We start from the raw sequence: 9,948 nt of genomic DNA, 5'->3' as shown, positions 1-9,948 counted from the left end.
CAAATACTTGTTCAACATTTTTATATACATGATCAACATTTTTTTAAAATACTTATTCAATATTTTTATATACATGATCAATATATTTTCAAATACTTAGTCAACATTTTTCAAATACTTGTTCAATTTTTTCAAATACTTGTTCAACATCTTATTCAAATGCTTGATTAACATTTTTATATACATGATCAACATTTTTCAAATACTTCTGCAACATTTTTCAAATACCTATTCAACGGAAAAATGGGTGCATGCACCTGTCGGCCTAGAGGAAGCAGACTGGGGGGCCAATCGGCCAGCGGTGAGCCGAGTGGGGGCCAATCGGCCAGCAGTGGGCCGACTGGGGAAATCGGCCAGCAGTGGGCTAAATGGATCCAATCCGCCGGCAGTGGGCCGACTGGGGGCCGATCGGCCAGCAGTGGGCCGACTGGGGGAATTGGCCAGCAGTGGCAATCGGCCACCGGTAGGATGACTGCATCCAATCAGCCAGCAGTGGGCCGACTGGGTATTATTTAAAAAATATATAATTACGGCGTAATATTTCTGAAATTTAATAAAGAAATGTATTATTAACAAAAATTAGCGTAAAACTCCAACTCCAAGTCCTGCCTCTTTCCAATCCCTGAGCTCATTTAGAATATGATTCTTGAGTTGCCCGGGTGATTTGAATTCAGTCGTCCGGTTAAACACCCCAGTATTCCTTTGTTTCCAAAGTGACCAAGCGACCGCAATGACAAACGTGTCATTTCACCGACGCACTGAGATTCCTCCGCGTTTGCTGCCATCAAAGCCACACTTTACATCATTTAACCAACTCGGTGGCATTTGGACGCCGTTAGCCAGTAGGATAACTGAAAAAACATCACATTGCTTCTCAATATTAATATACTCTTCCCTTTATCCAGAAACCATACATTGCTTCACGAGCAAACTGCGGGAATCCAAACAGGTCTGACCAGTGACCAACTCCTCACTCCTACAAAAACATGTACATCTATAATACAAACGCACGTTCATTATATTTACAAAGTGCCAGGGTAGGTGTTGGTAGCAGCTACACCACACTACTCAACACCATGCATGCTGGGGGGCAATGCACCAAGCCTTGCCAGGGTTATTTGCTTATCTTATCTGCACATGTAACTGCAAGTGTAGCCTCGCCTTTGGGCTCTTCGTCTGTACTCTGTACAGGTAACTGCTAAGATCATGGTACTGTCAACGGGTGCCGTTGTAGTTCTTGTACTAGCTCCCTGGCAGTCGGAGCGAATTGTCCACGATGAGAAGCTTCTGAGGATCTGGGCCCTCATCCTCCATGTTGACAACCCGGCTGCGCCATTGCAGGCGATCAGCAGCCTCCTTCACTTTCAGAACAACATCAGCTGCATCCCGGATTACTGCCGCGCCCCCTGGCCGGAGAATTCGGTCCATCTCGACCAGTATGTCAAGGGTACCACACCTGAAGACAAATTAGTGTCAAAATAGTGCGGTGAACGGCAATACCTTCCTGAGTTGCATGGTGACTATGTGCTTTTTGAAGGCATCATGTTTGTCAGGCCATGCGTTGAAAAAGGAGAAACGTAACTTTAGGCCCCTTTTGCGGAAGGGAAATTGACAAATTGTACACATACTGATGGTATTCAGCAATTAAGGGATTCAAACAATTGCTGTAATTAAGCCGGGCGGATTTCATGTAAGCTACTTTATTTCAGATAAGAAAAATCAGTAAGCAGATATCCATGGCCCAAGGGTAATGGTGGGTGCCTCTTGAAGTCTTTTATGTTCAGGGAGAGTATGCCCCTGGCGAAACTATGTGAACCATAGGGTGTGTAGTGGCACAGTGGGTACTCTATATTTTAGTACAGTTTGGTACCCTCAAGCTAAGTAAATTAGAAATAGCATTCATGTCTCTTTCTGAGTCTGTTCTGCCTCAGAACAGAACAAGTACACTTGAACAAAGAGAATTATGAGGAGTCACTTACTTGTCGATATACAAGCTGAATACTCCATTAGCATGTATCAGATCATATGTACGTGGATAAGTAGAGAAAGCTTCACACCTAACATAAAAAAATGACTCAGATAGTGAGTTCTTGTCTATATCTTAATGGGAAAATAGGAATAGTACTCCATTACAAGACAACAGTCGCTCTGCAACATTACCAGTCCATGTATGTTCCAATCAGGCCGCGCTCATAGATGATACCAAGGGTGTTATTGTCTGTTATATTTGCAGGAACCACGTTCATGACCCAAACAGGGTATTTCAACATGGCAGCGGCAAAGCTACCAAAACCAGCATTCATGTCCATGACATTTCTGTAACTCCTATGAGATAAATCTTTCAAATATGTTCCATAGAGTTCAACTCTTCTCCTCCAAACTGAACAGTCATGTTTGTATGCCTGGATGGACATCCCCTTAATTTCCCCATTGGCTATTCTTGGTGGCACTGCAGCAAGTCTTTGAGGCCATTTCTCCACGCGGCGGCCAGCAACATCACCAACAAGTTCCACTCTTGGAAGATGAGTTCTACACATCGAAATATTTACATACCTGCAAGATAGAAGACATACAATCATCCTTTTATGAGTTTGTTGATAAAGTAATCTTCCAGTGCAAGCAAGAGATGGCTAATATGTTAGATTATCCAATGATTCAGCAACTGCCTTCTTTTTGTCCTGTTCGGCGGTGAGCTCTTTGGATTCACTGGTGCTGTACTCATATTCTTACTAACTCGCTTCGATGCACCTTTTTGTACATGCTTTAAGTATTGGGTAGAGTTCTTTTTAGTTATTGAGTTGTCTCCTGAAAATTTCCAGGCACGCTTATGTAGAGATGGCTAATATTTTAGATTATCCAATGACTCAGCAACTGCATTCTTTCTGTCCTGCTCGGCTGTAAGCTCTTATTCACTGTGCTGTACTCATACTCTTACTAACTCACTTAGATGCATCATTTTGTACATGCTTCAAGTATTGGGTAAAGTTCTTTTTAGTTATTGAGTTGTCTCCTGAAAATTTCTTTTTTTCGAGAGTACGCCTAGGCGTACCATAGCTTTATAGAAGGCAGAATTTAGTTACAAGAAAGCTACCGCTCGATGCGAACAACGAGTGTAGCACGAACACCACACCGACAAGACCACAAACAAACACCACCGCTAGGCAAGCTACTATGCAAAAAGCCTATCCTAAACTGATACACAGCACCGCGTCTCGATCGACGCCGGACACCTCCGAAGACCACACTTCCACAGAACTTCTCTTGTCGACGCACCATCCACCCTGAGCGCCTAAGAGAAAGTGGCAGATGAATGGCAGGACTCGATCCAATCCGGGAAGACGCCGCCTTGGATTCACCAACGACCAACGTACATAGCGCCACTGAAGATCAGAAAAGGATAGCGGCGAACACCGGAGGAGAGCAACGAGGAACCAGTCGTGTCTCCAAACACAATGCTCCCAACAGAGGAGCGGCGTCGAGGACACCGCCATCGTGCCGATCAGAACATCGAATCTAGGCTTTCACCCGGAGACATCCACCAACACCGAGAGCGCGAGGGATGAGGCGAACACGCTCGACGATGCCTCCAAGGAGGGGAATGACATCCACAGATGCCATCACCGCCGGCCCGGCAGAAGCCGTGCAAAATTTTCATCCGCGCTTCGCCCATCGCCACGCCTCCATGGGATTGGTAGCACTGCCAAGAAGCCTCACACCGCCGCCACCGCAGCACTTGCCGAAGTAGCTGCATAGCCGAGGACCAACGACCGACCACCCGGCAGGGAAACCGCGGCCACACATCCACTCCCAGCCTGCACGAGGGTCCGCAGCCAACCAGCACCTCCGGCCAGGTCCAGGACTGCCCGCAACGGCCGTCGCCCACTCCAAGGAACGACCTTGCGACAATCAGACCCGCCTCTCCACGGAGAAATCCCAGGCCGGCATCACCAGGAAAGCACCGCCGCTCTCCACGCCGCACAGGGATGACCGAAAGCTCGCTGCTCGCAAGACTCCATCTTGACCGAGCCATCGCAGCGCCGCCACCAACCTGCCCGTGAGAACCCAGCACTGCCTCCCGCTGGCGCCACCCCCACCAGATCGAGCCACATCTCCTCTGCCACACCCCGTCAGGCCCTCCGCATCACCACCTCACCTGCCGTGCGCCGGCCATGAGCCCTCACCTCCAGGCAACGCAGATCTGGCCTGGCACGAGCGCCTCCGCGGTGAGGAGCACCAAGCCGCCACCGGCCTGCGCGCTTCGCAGCGACACGCCATCACCAGCCAGCTGCGCCGGGCCTCTCCTCCTCCAGCCAGCGCCCACCACAGAGTCATGACGAGCCGCCCCGAGACACCGGACCAGCAGGACCTCGCGCGCTCAACCCCGCCGCCATCAGCCCCGCACCACCAGCACCGCACCACCACGCGGCGGATCCGGCCTGAGAAGCCCCGGATCCACCCCCCGACGCCGGCGAAGAGGGCCACCACACCGGATCTTGCAGCGCCGTCGGATGGATCCCCGCTAGCTGGCGAGCGCCGACACAAAGGAGCCCCGCCGCCACCATCCCTGGGGCACGCGCGGCTTCGCCGGCGTCCTCTCCGGCGGCGGCGAAGCGGATGGGGGTGAGAGGGAGTGGGCCGGCGGCGGCGCGATGGGGCTGCCCCCGAGCCGCCAGAGGAGGCGACGCGGGGGGAGGGAGCGTTTTTTTTCGCGGAGAGGGGCCTCCTGAAAATTTCTATGCACACTTATGTTCAACTAACCCGGAGAATTAACATTCATGGCCATACACGCCCCCGCATGTCATGTACAGACTGACAAACTTCAGAAAATAACAGCCGTACGGAGTATGTTTCTTCTTGGCCACACAATAACACGCGCGAAGTATATAAACATTAATCCTGGCCAAACTATTCTCTGCAGTGTCAACTTCTTGGGTCGCATCGAGGACTACGGAAAATAAAACAGTGAACTATTATGCTTCAACCACACAAAAATTCCCAGAAAAGCAAAGGTCAGGCTGCCAAGGAGAACCTTACCAAGCACTATCTGGGTCATCTTCTGTACAGAGTGGTGGTGATTTCAAGAACTCTGCTTCCTGGGCACAATGGAGATGATTAATAGGCTTTCTCCAAACAGAAACTGTGCCCTTATCTGACACCTTTTCCCAACAAAGCTTATTTGCAGTATCTTCTGTAGCTAACTGTTCACCATCAAGGTTCTCGATTGTTTTGTTGGGGCCCTTGTAGGGTGATTTCCAGCTGATGGGTGGACTAGACATAACCCAATACCCACCAGGTCTGAGAAGACGGTCAATTTCCAGCATATACAGACCATCTGGAATCAGCTATAGGTGAATGAGAACATCAGAAAATATGTGCAATCATAAGTCGGATACAAGAAATATGTCTTCCTTTTCGCAGATAGTATCGATTTAGTGCATGTCCTACCATGAGCAGTCCATGAAACATGGCAGTCAGCGCAGTGCACCATGTCGAAGGACCTCGAAGGATAAGGCAGCCTGTGAGCGCTGAGCGCTCCAATCATCGCGGGCAGTCCACGCTCCAAGGCGAACTGGACATGCGCATCGTGTCTCTCCCTTGGAGCAATGGACATGGTCAGGACGCCATAGCTCAACAGGTAGTCCCCAAAGCTCGCAACCTGCAACGAGCCACAGCATCAGCGATGAGAACATATGGCAATCTACTGGAAACACGGAGTGATTTAGTCCAGTTACTCACTCCGCAACCGATGTCGAGCGCCGTTCGCACCGCGCCGCCGCGGAGCGGCACCACGCGCTCAAGCTGCTCGACGTAATTCCCCGCCCCCTTGGGGAACACCAGCCACTCCCCGCGCGCGTGCACGGGGTCCTGAGAGGCGGCCAGCTTGGCGACGGTGAGTGGTGGCAGATCCGTGTTGGCATACCGCGCGCGCTCCCGCCGCGCGGGCCACGGCGGGGGCGGGTGGTACCCGGGGGGCGGGGGGGACGCGACAGTGCGGAGGCGGGGGCGGAGGGTGAGGCGGCGGGTCCTCGGGCGGGTGCGGAGGATGAGGCGGCGGAGGGTGCGGGGGGCAGTGGCGCTCGCCGGAGGGAGGTTCGTGGCAGGGGGTGTGGTGGGAGGCGTTGGGCGGGCAGGGCGGGACGGGCGGCGGCGGGGGGTGGGGGTGCTCATGGTGCTGCGGCGAGGGTTCGGGCGCCGGGGGGAGCGCCGCGGTGGTGGAGGCGCTGGTGGACGGGGGAGGCGAAGCGTAGTCGTCCCGGGCGCGGGAGACGACGGCGGAAATGAGCAGGAGAGACGTCGCGGCCGCAGCGGCCGCCGCCCCCGCGAGGGAGAGCGCCCGCGGCAGCGGCTTGATGACGGCGTCCACCGCCGGCGCCGGGAGCGGCATGGCGTCGCGTGACGGATGCACTGGGCTGGACAGCAGTATCGGATGCTCCGAGCATCCGAGCTAGTGCTCGAAGCGTAGTGGAGTGGTTCCGGTGCGGCCGTCGTGTTCGTATTTGAGGAGGGCGGCGGTTACCCTCGCAGGCCCGGCCGTTGTCGTTGGATGGGGCCCGCAGAAAGTCCAGTCCGTTTGCATCCAAGGCAGACCGGCTAGGCTCGATTAAAATATGGCCACCCCTTAAAAAATGGCTTATAAAAAAATGAAATATGGCTTGAGTTTGAGTAGTATATACCTCAAACTAACTTGAAGAGGCAAATAAACTTTAGTGTATAAACCAGTTCGTTTTGTTGTTTGGATAGTTTGCATTTGTCTTTTAACCTGATGGTGTTTTTTATGGGTTTTAACCTGATGGTGTTTCTCGGGGTTTGGGAAATAAATCCAAATAGATCACTAAATCCATGTATAAAAAAAATGGAAAACTGCTTGTCTGGTTGTAGGCACAAATGGATTGGGCTGGTAAAATTCCTCTCAAAATTCAAATCTTCTTGTGGCAACTATTTTAAGAGGTTGTGATAACTAGATAAGTTATGTAAAGAAAAGGTTTCACGATAATCCCAGGTGTTTCTTTTGCAATCAAGTGGAACCATCCTAACACTTGCTCTTTTCTACCCTATGCCCTCATAGTTCTTGGCAATTTTCTAGTTGGTGTTACGTATTTTGGCATGATGGCGAGCAACGGTTTACTGTTGGGCTTGCTACTATGGTCTAGTCCATTTGAAATGCTCCAAACAAAATGACCTTTGAGAGCAAGTTGATAAAACACACTTTTTAGATTGTTTTTGTCGTGATGGTGATGCGGCAATGACAAGTGGTATTCTCGTGCGTCGCTTCCTCGCATTGTTCAAAGAGCATCTATCTCCGGACGAAATCGAGCTATCAAGGCCTCATTGAGAGCCTTCCAGCTCTCCAAGGCCACCAACAAGACCCCTAGGCGCCCCGCTGCATCTCGGAGGGGCAAGGGTCGAGGCCGACGGGTATGGAGACGATGAAGGTGGAAATGAGCAGGGGAGACGATGAAGGTGGCTAGCTGACCATTTGTGCGCGCCACCTTCATCGAGTGCCCCCGTCTTCATGTACATACTCTTTTTGATTAGGGCAACATCTGGAGTTGCATCCCCTTCCTACCGTCCCCTATGTATCAATTCACTATCTTGTAGTTACTTCAGTTCATTGTCTTTCAGTTTCTTCAGTTTGTTGCCTTTAGGTAGTTCCTGCTATCCGGGCATCTTACCCCAGGCCCTTTGTATCTTGCATCATGCTAGTGTATTGTTAGTTATCTATGACTGACATCAACAATTGTATGGTGCTCAATTGGAACGTGTGCGGCCTTAATAATCATGTGCGCCGCCGAATTGTGTGTAGTCTTGTTCATCATCATCACACCTATCATTTTTCTCTTGGAGACAAAGATCGAACTCATGGAATGGCTCCTTGTACTAGAAATCCTCGGCCTGGCCTTTGTTGATTCCTTGTGCTTCCTTCTTGCCATTGGTACACGAGGGGGAATCATCCTTGCCTTCTTGTCGAACCTGTTTGACATCACTAGCACTACTAACTCCACCAACTCGATGCCTGCCATGGTGGTAATGCATGCTTCGTGCGCCTCTTGGAGTATTTCAGTCGTTTACGGCGCTCGGTCACATAGTGACAAAGTTGTGTTCATGTATAGGAGACGATGAACCTCAAGCCTTCCATGCTTCTTGTATGGATTATATCAGGAAACTTCAACTTGGTATGAAAAGTAGAGGACTCATCTATAAACACATGGTTAATGAATGCTTTTAGGTTGGCCTTAAACATTCTAAAGGTCTCCGAACTGTCGTTACACAATCTAAAATTCACTCAGGGCAGAAGCTGTCAAGTACAAACTAGAACTAAGACAAATCATGTCTTTTGCATTGTCGAAAGGGGTTTGTTGTTTCCCCAATGACACATGCATTCAGTTTCCTCGTATATCTCTGATCATTGTGCAATGGTGTTGACCGAGCAGGTTTTCCAACACCAATACAGTGGTAGATAGCTAGGCAGTATCGACCTGCGCAAGCGGGGGGTGGAGGATGAAGACACCAGGGACCCCATTGTAATCTCCTTTCTCTATGGGATTCTTATTGTAAGTCTCTCCACTTAGTACTGGGTTTTCACTAAGTTTTAATGAAGACATTTCATTACGGAAAAACTTACATTTTGGCAGCGCCCACGTAGACCAAAACAATCTGAATTGCGTAAAAACAGCGCCTAAGAACTGGAATGCGTAGGTTGAGGAGCGAAGTAATTTTTGGAATTGGTGTACTTCCAATTAATCATACCATCCTCACCATTTGTGAATTGCACCTCCGCCCATCGATCAGACCGTTGTTGAGCCTGTTTCTCATATCCTTTATCCATTTGTTCGCTGCAAACGCACTTGGCACAACTGTTTTTCCTTATTGAGTGCTTGAACAGAGCTAACACCAACGTGTGCAGTGGCATGTTCAACAGCCATGCTGAAAGTGCAACTATTCCCTAGGTGGTTTTGGTAATTCTTAACAACATATAGTTCATTGAACTAATGCTATTTCAAGATAATCATTTCAGAAAGTTCAATGTTTGGCATGGCATGGACTAGAGATGTGGACCCCTCAAAATACAAAGGACATATATTGGCAACAAGCTCAGGACTCTACATTTTCATTTTAGTGATCCAAGATCACATTGAGTCCATGGGAAAGCCAATACTATTAAAAGGGGATGAGGTGTTGCTTAATGAGTTACTTGCTCAAAATGCTTTGTGATATGCTCCAAAACCCTCAACCACTTTCTCATTTCCACATATGTCCTAAATCTAAATGTCAAACTCGGCCCCACCGATTTGATCTATCCAGCGCCACCGAGTTTCACTTGGCATAGCCACTGCCACAAACCCTAGTTACTTCGGTCTCACCGATAGGGATCTCGGTCTCACCGAGATGGGATTGCAAACTCCCTGTTTCCTTTTTGTAACATTTCGGTCTCACCGAAATGAGCAAATCGGTCCCACCGAATCTGCATTGCAAACTCCCTGTTTCCTTTTCGTAACACTTCAGTCCCACCGAAGTGAGCGAACCGGTCCCACCGAGTTTGCCTGACCAACCCTCTGTGTACCTATTGCTGAAATCAGTCCAATCGAGTTTATGCGATCGGTCACATCGAGATTACATTATGCCCTAACCCTAGCAGATCGGTCCCACCGAGATAACTATATCGGTCCCACCGAAAATCCTAACGTTCACATTTTGAACTAAATTGGTCTGACCGAGTGCTGATTCAGTCCCACCGAGTTTGGGAATCTCCGTGTAACGGTTAGATTTTGTGTGGAGGCTATAAATACCCCTCCACCCACTCTTCATTCATGGAGAGAGCCATCAGAACAAACCTACACTTCCACTACTCAATTTTTGAGAGAGAACCACCTACTCATGTGTTGAGGCCAAGATATTCCAATCCTACCATATGAATCTTGATCTCTAGCCTTCCCAGAGTTGCTTTCC

The 9,948-nt window shown here is 49.7% G+C and overlaps 1 protein-coding gene across 1 annotated transcript; it reads right to left on the bottom strand.

Moving 5' to 3' along the window:
• Window positions 1-848: 848 nt before the first annotated feature.
• LOC123071692 (probable methyltransferase PMT19) lies at window positions 849-6,481 on the bottom strand. The gene is made up of 6 exons (XM_044495278.1): window positions 5,737-6,481; window positions 5,446-5,656; window positions 5,035-5,332; window positions 2,161-2,553; window positions 1,980-2,057; window positions 849-1,456 (listed from the first exon to the last, which is right to left on the bottom strand). Exons 1-6 carry the CDS (start codon window positions 6,166-6,168, stop codon window positions 1,243-1,245), a joined length of 1,626 nt encoding a protein of 541 aa, XP_044351213.1. The 5' UTR covers window positions 6,169-6,481; the 3' UTR covers window positions 849-1,242.
• Window positions 6,482-9,948: the final 3,467 nt, after the last annotated feature.

Source organism: Triticum aestivum, chromosome 3B (assembly GCF_018294505.1).
Source record: "Triticum aestivum cultivar Chinese Spring chromosome 3B, IWGSC CS RefSeq v2.1, whole genome shotgun sequence".
NCBI lineage: Eukaryota > Viridiplantae > Streptophyta > Magnoliopsida > Poales > Poaceae > Triticum > Triticum aestivum.
This window is presented reverse-complemented; position numbering and strand designations above follow the sequence as displayed.

What these genes read in the sequence shown, in the direction of transcription:
- LOC123071692 (XM_044495278.1), bottom strand. Translation starts at nt 6,168, where the DNA reads ATGAGCACCCCCACCCCCCGCCGCCGCCCGTCCCGCCCTGCCCGCCCA. An exon ending in TGTTTCATGGACTGCTCATG is followed by an intron (nt 5,333 to 5,445) that starts GTAGGACATGCA and finishes AGCTGATTCCAG; the next exon opens with ATGGTCTGTATATGCTGGAA. An exon ending in ATTGGAACATACATGGACTG is followed by an intron (nt 2,058 to 2,160) that starts GTAATGTTGCAG and finishes TTTTTATGTTAG; the next exon opens with GTGTGAAGCTTTCTCTACTT.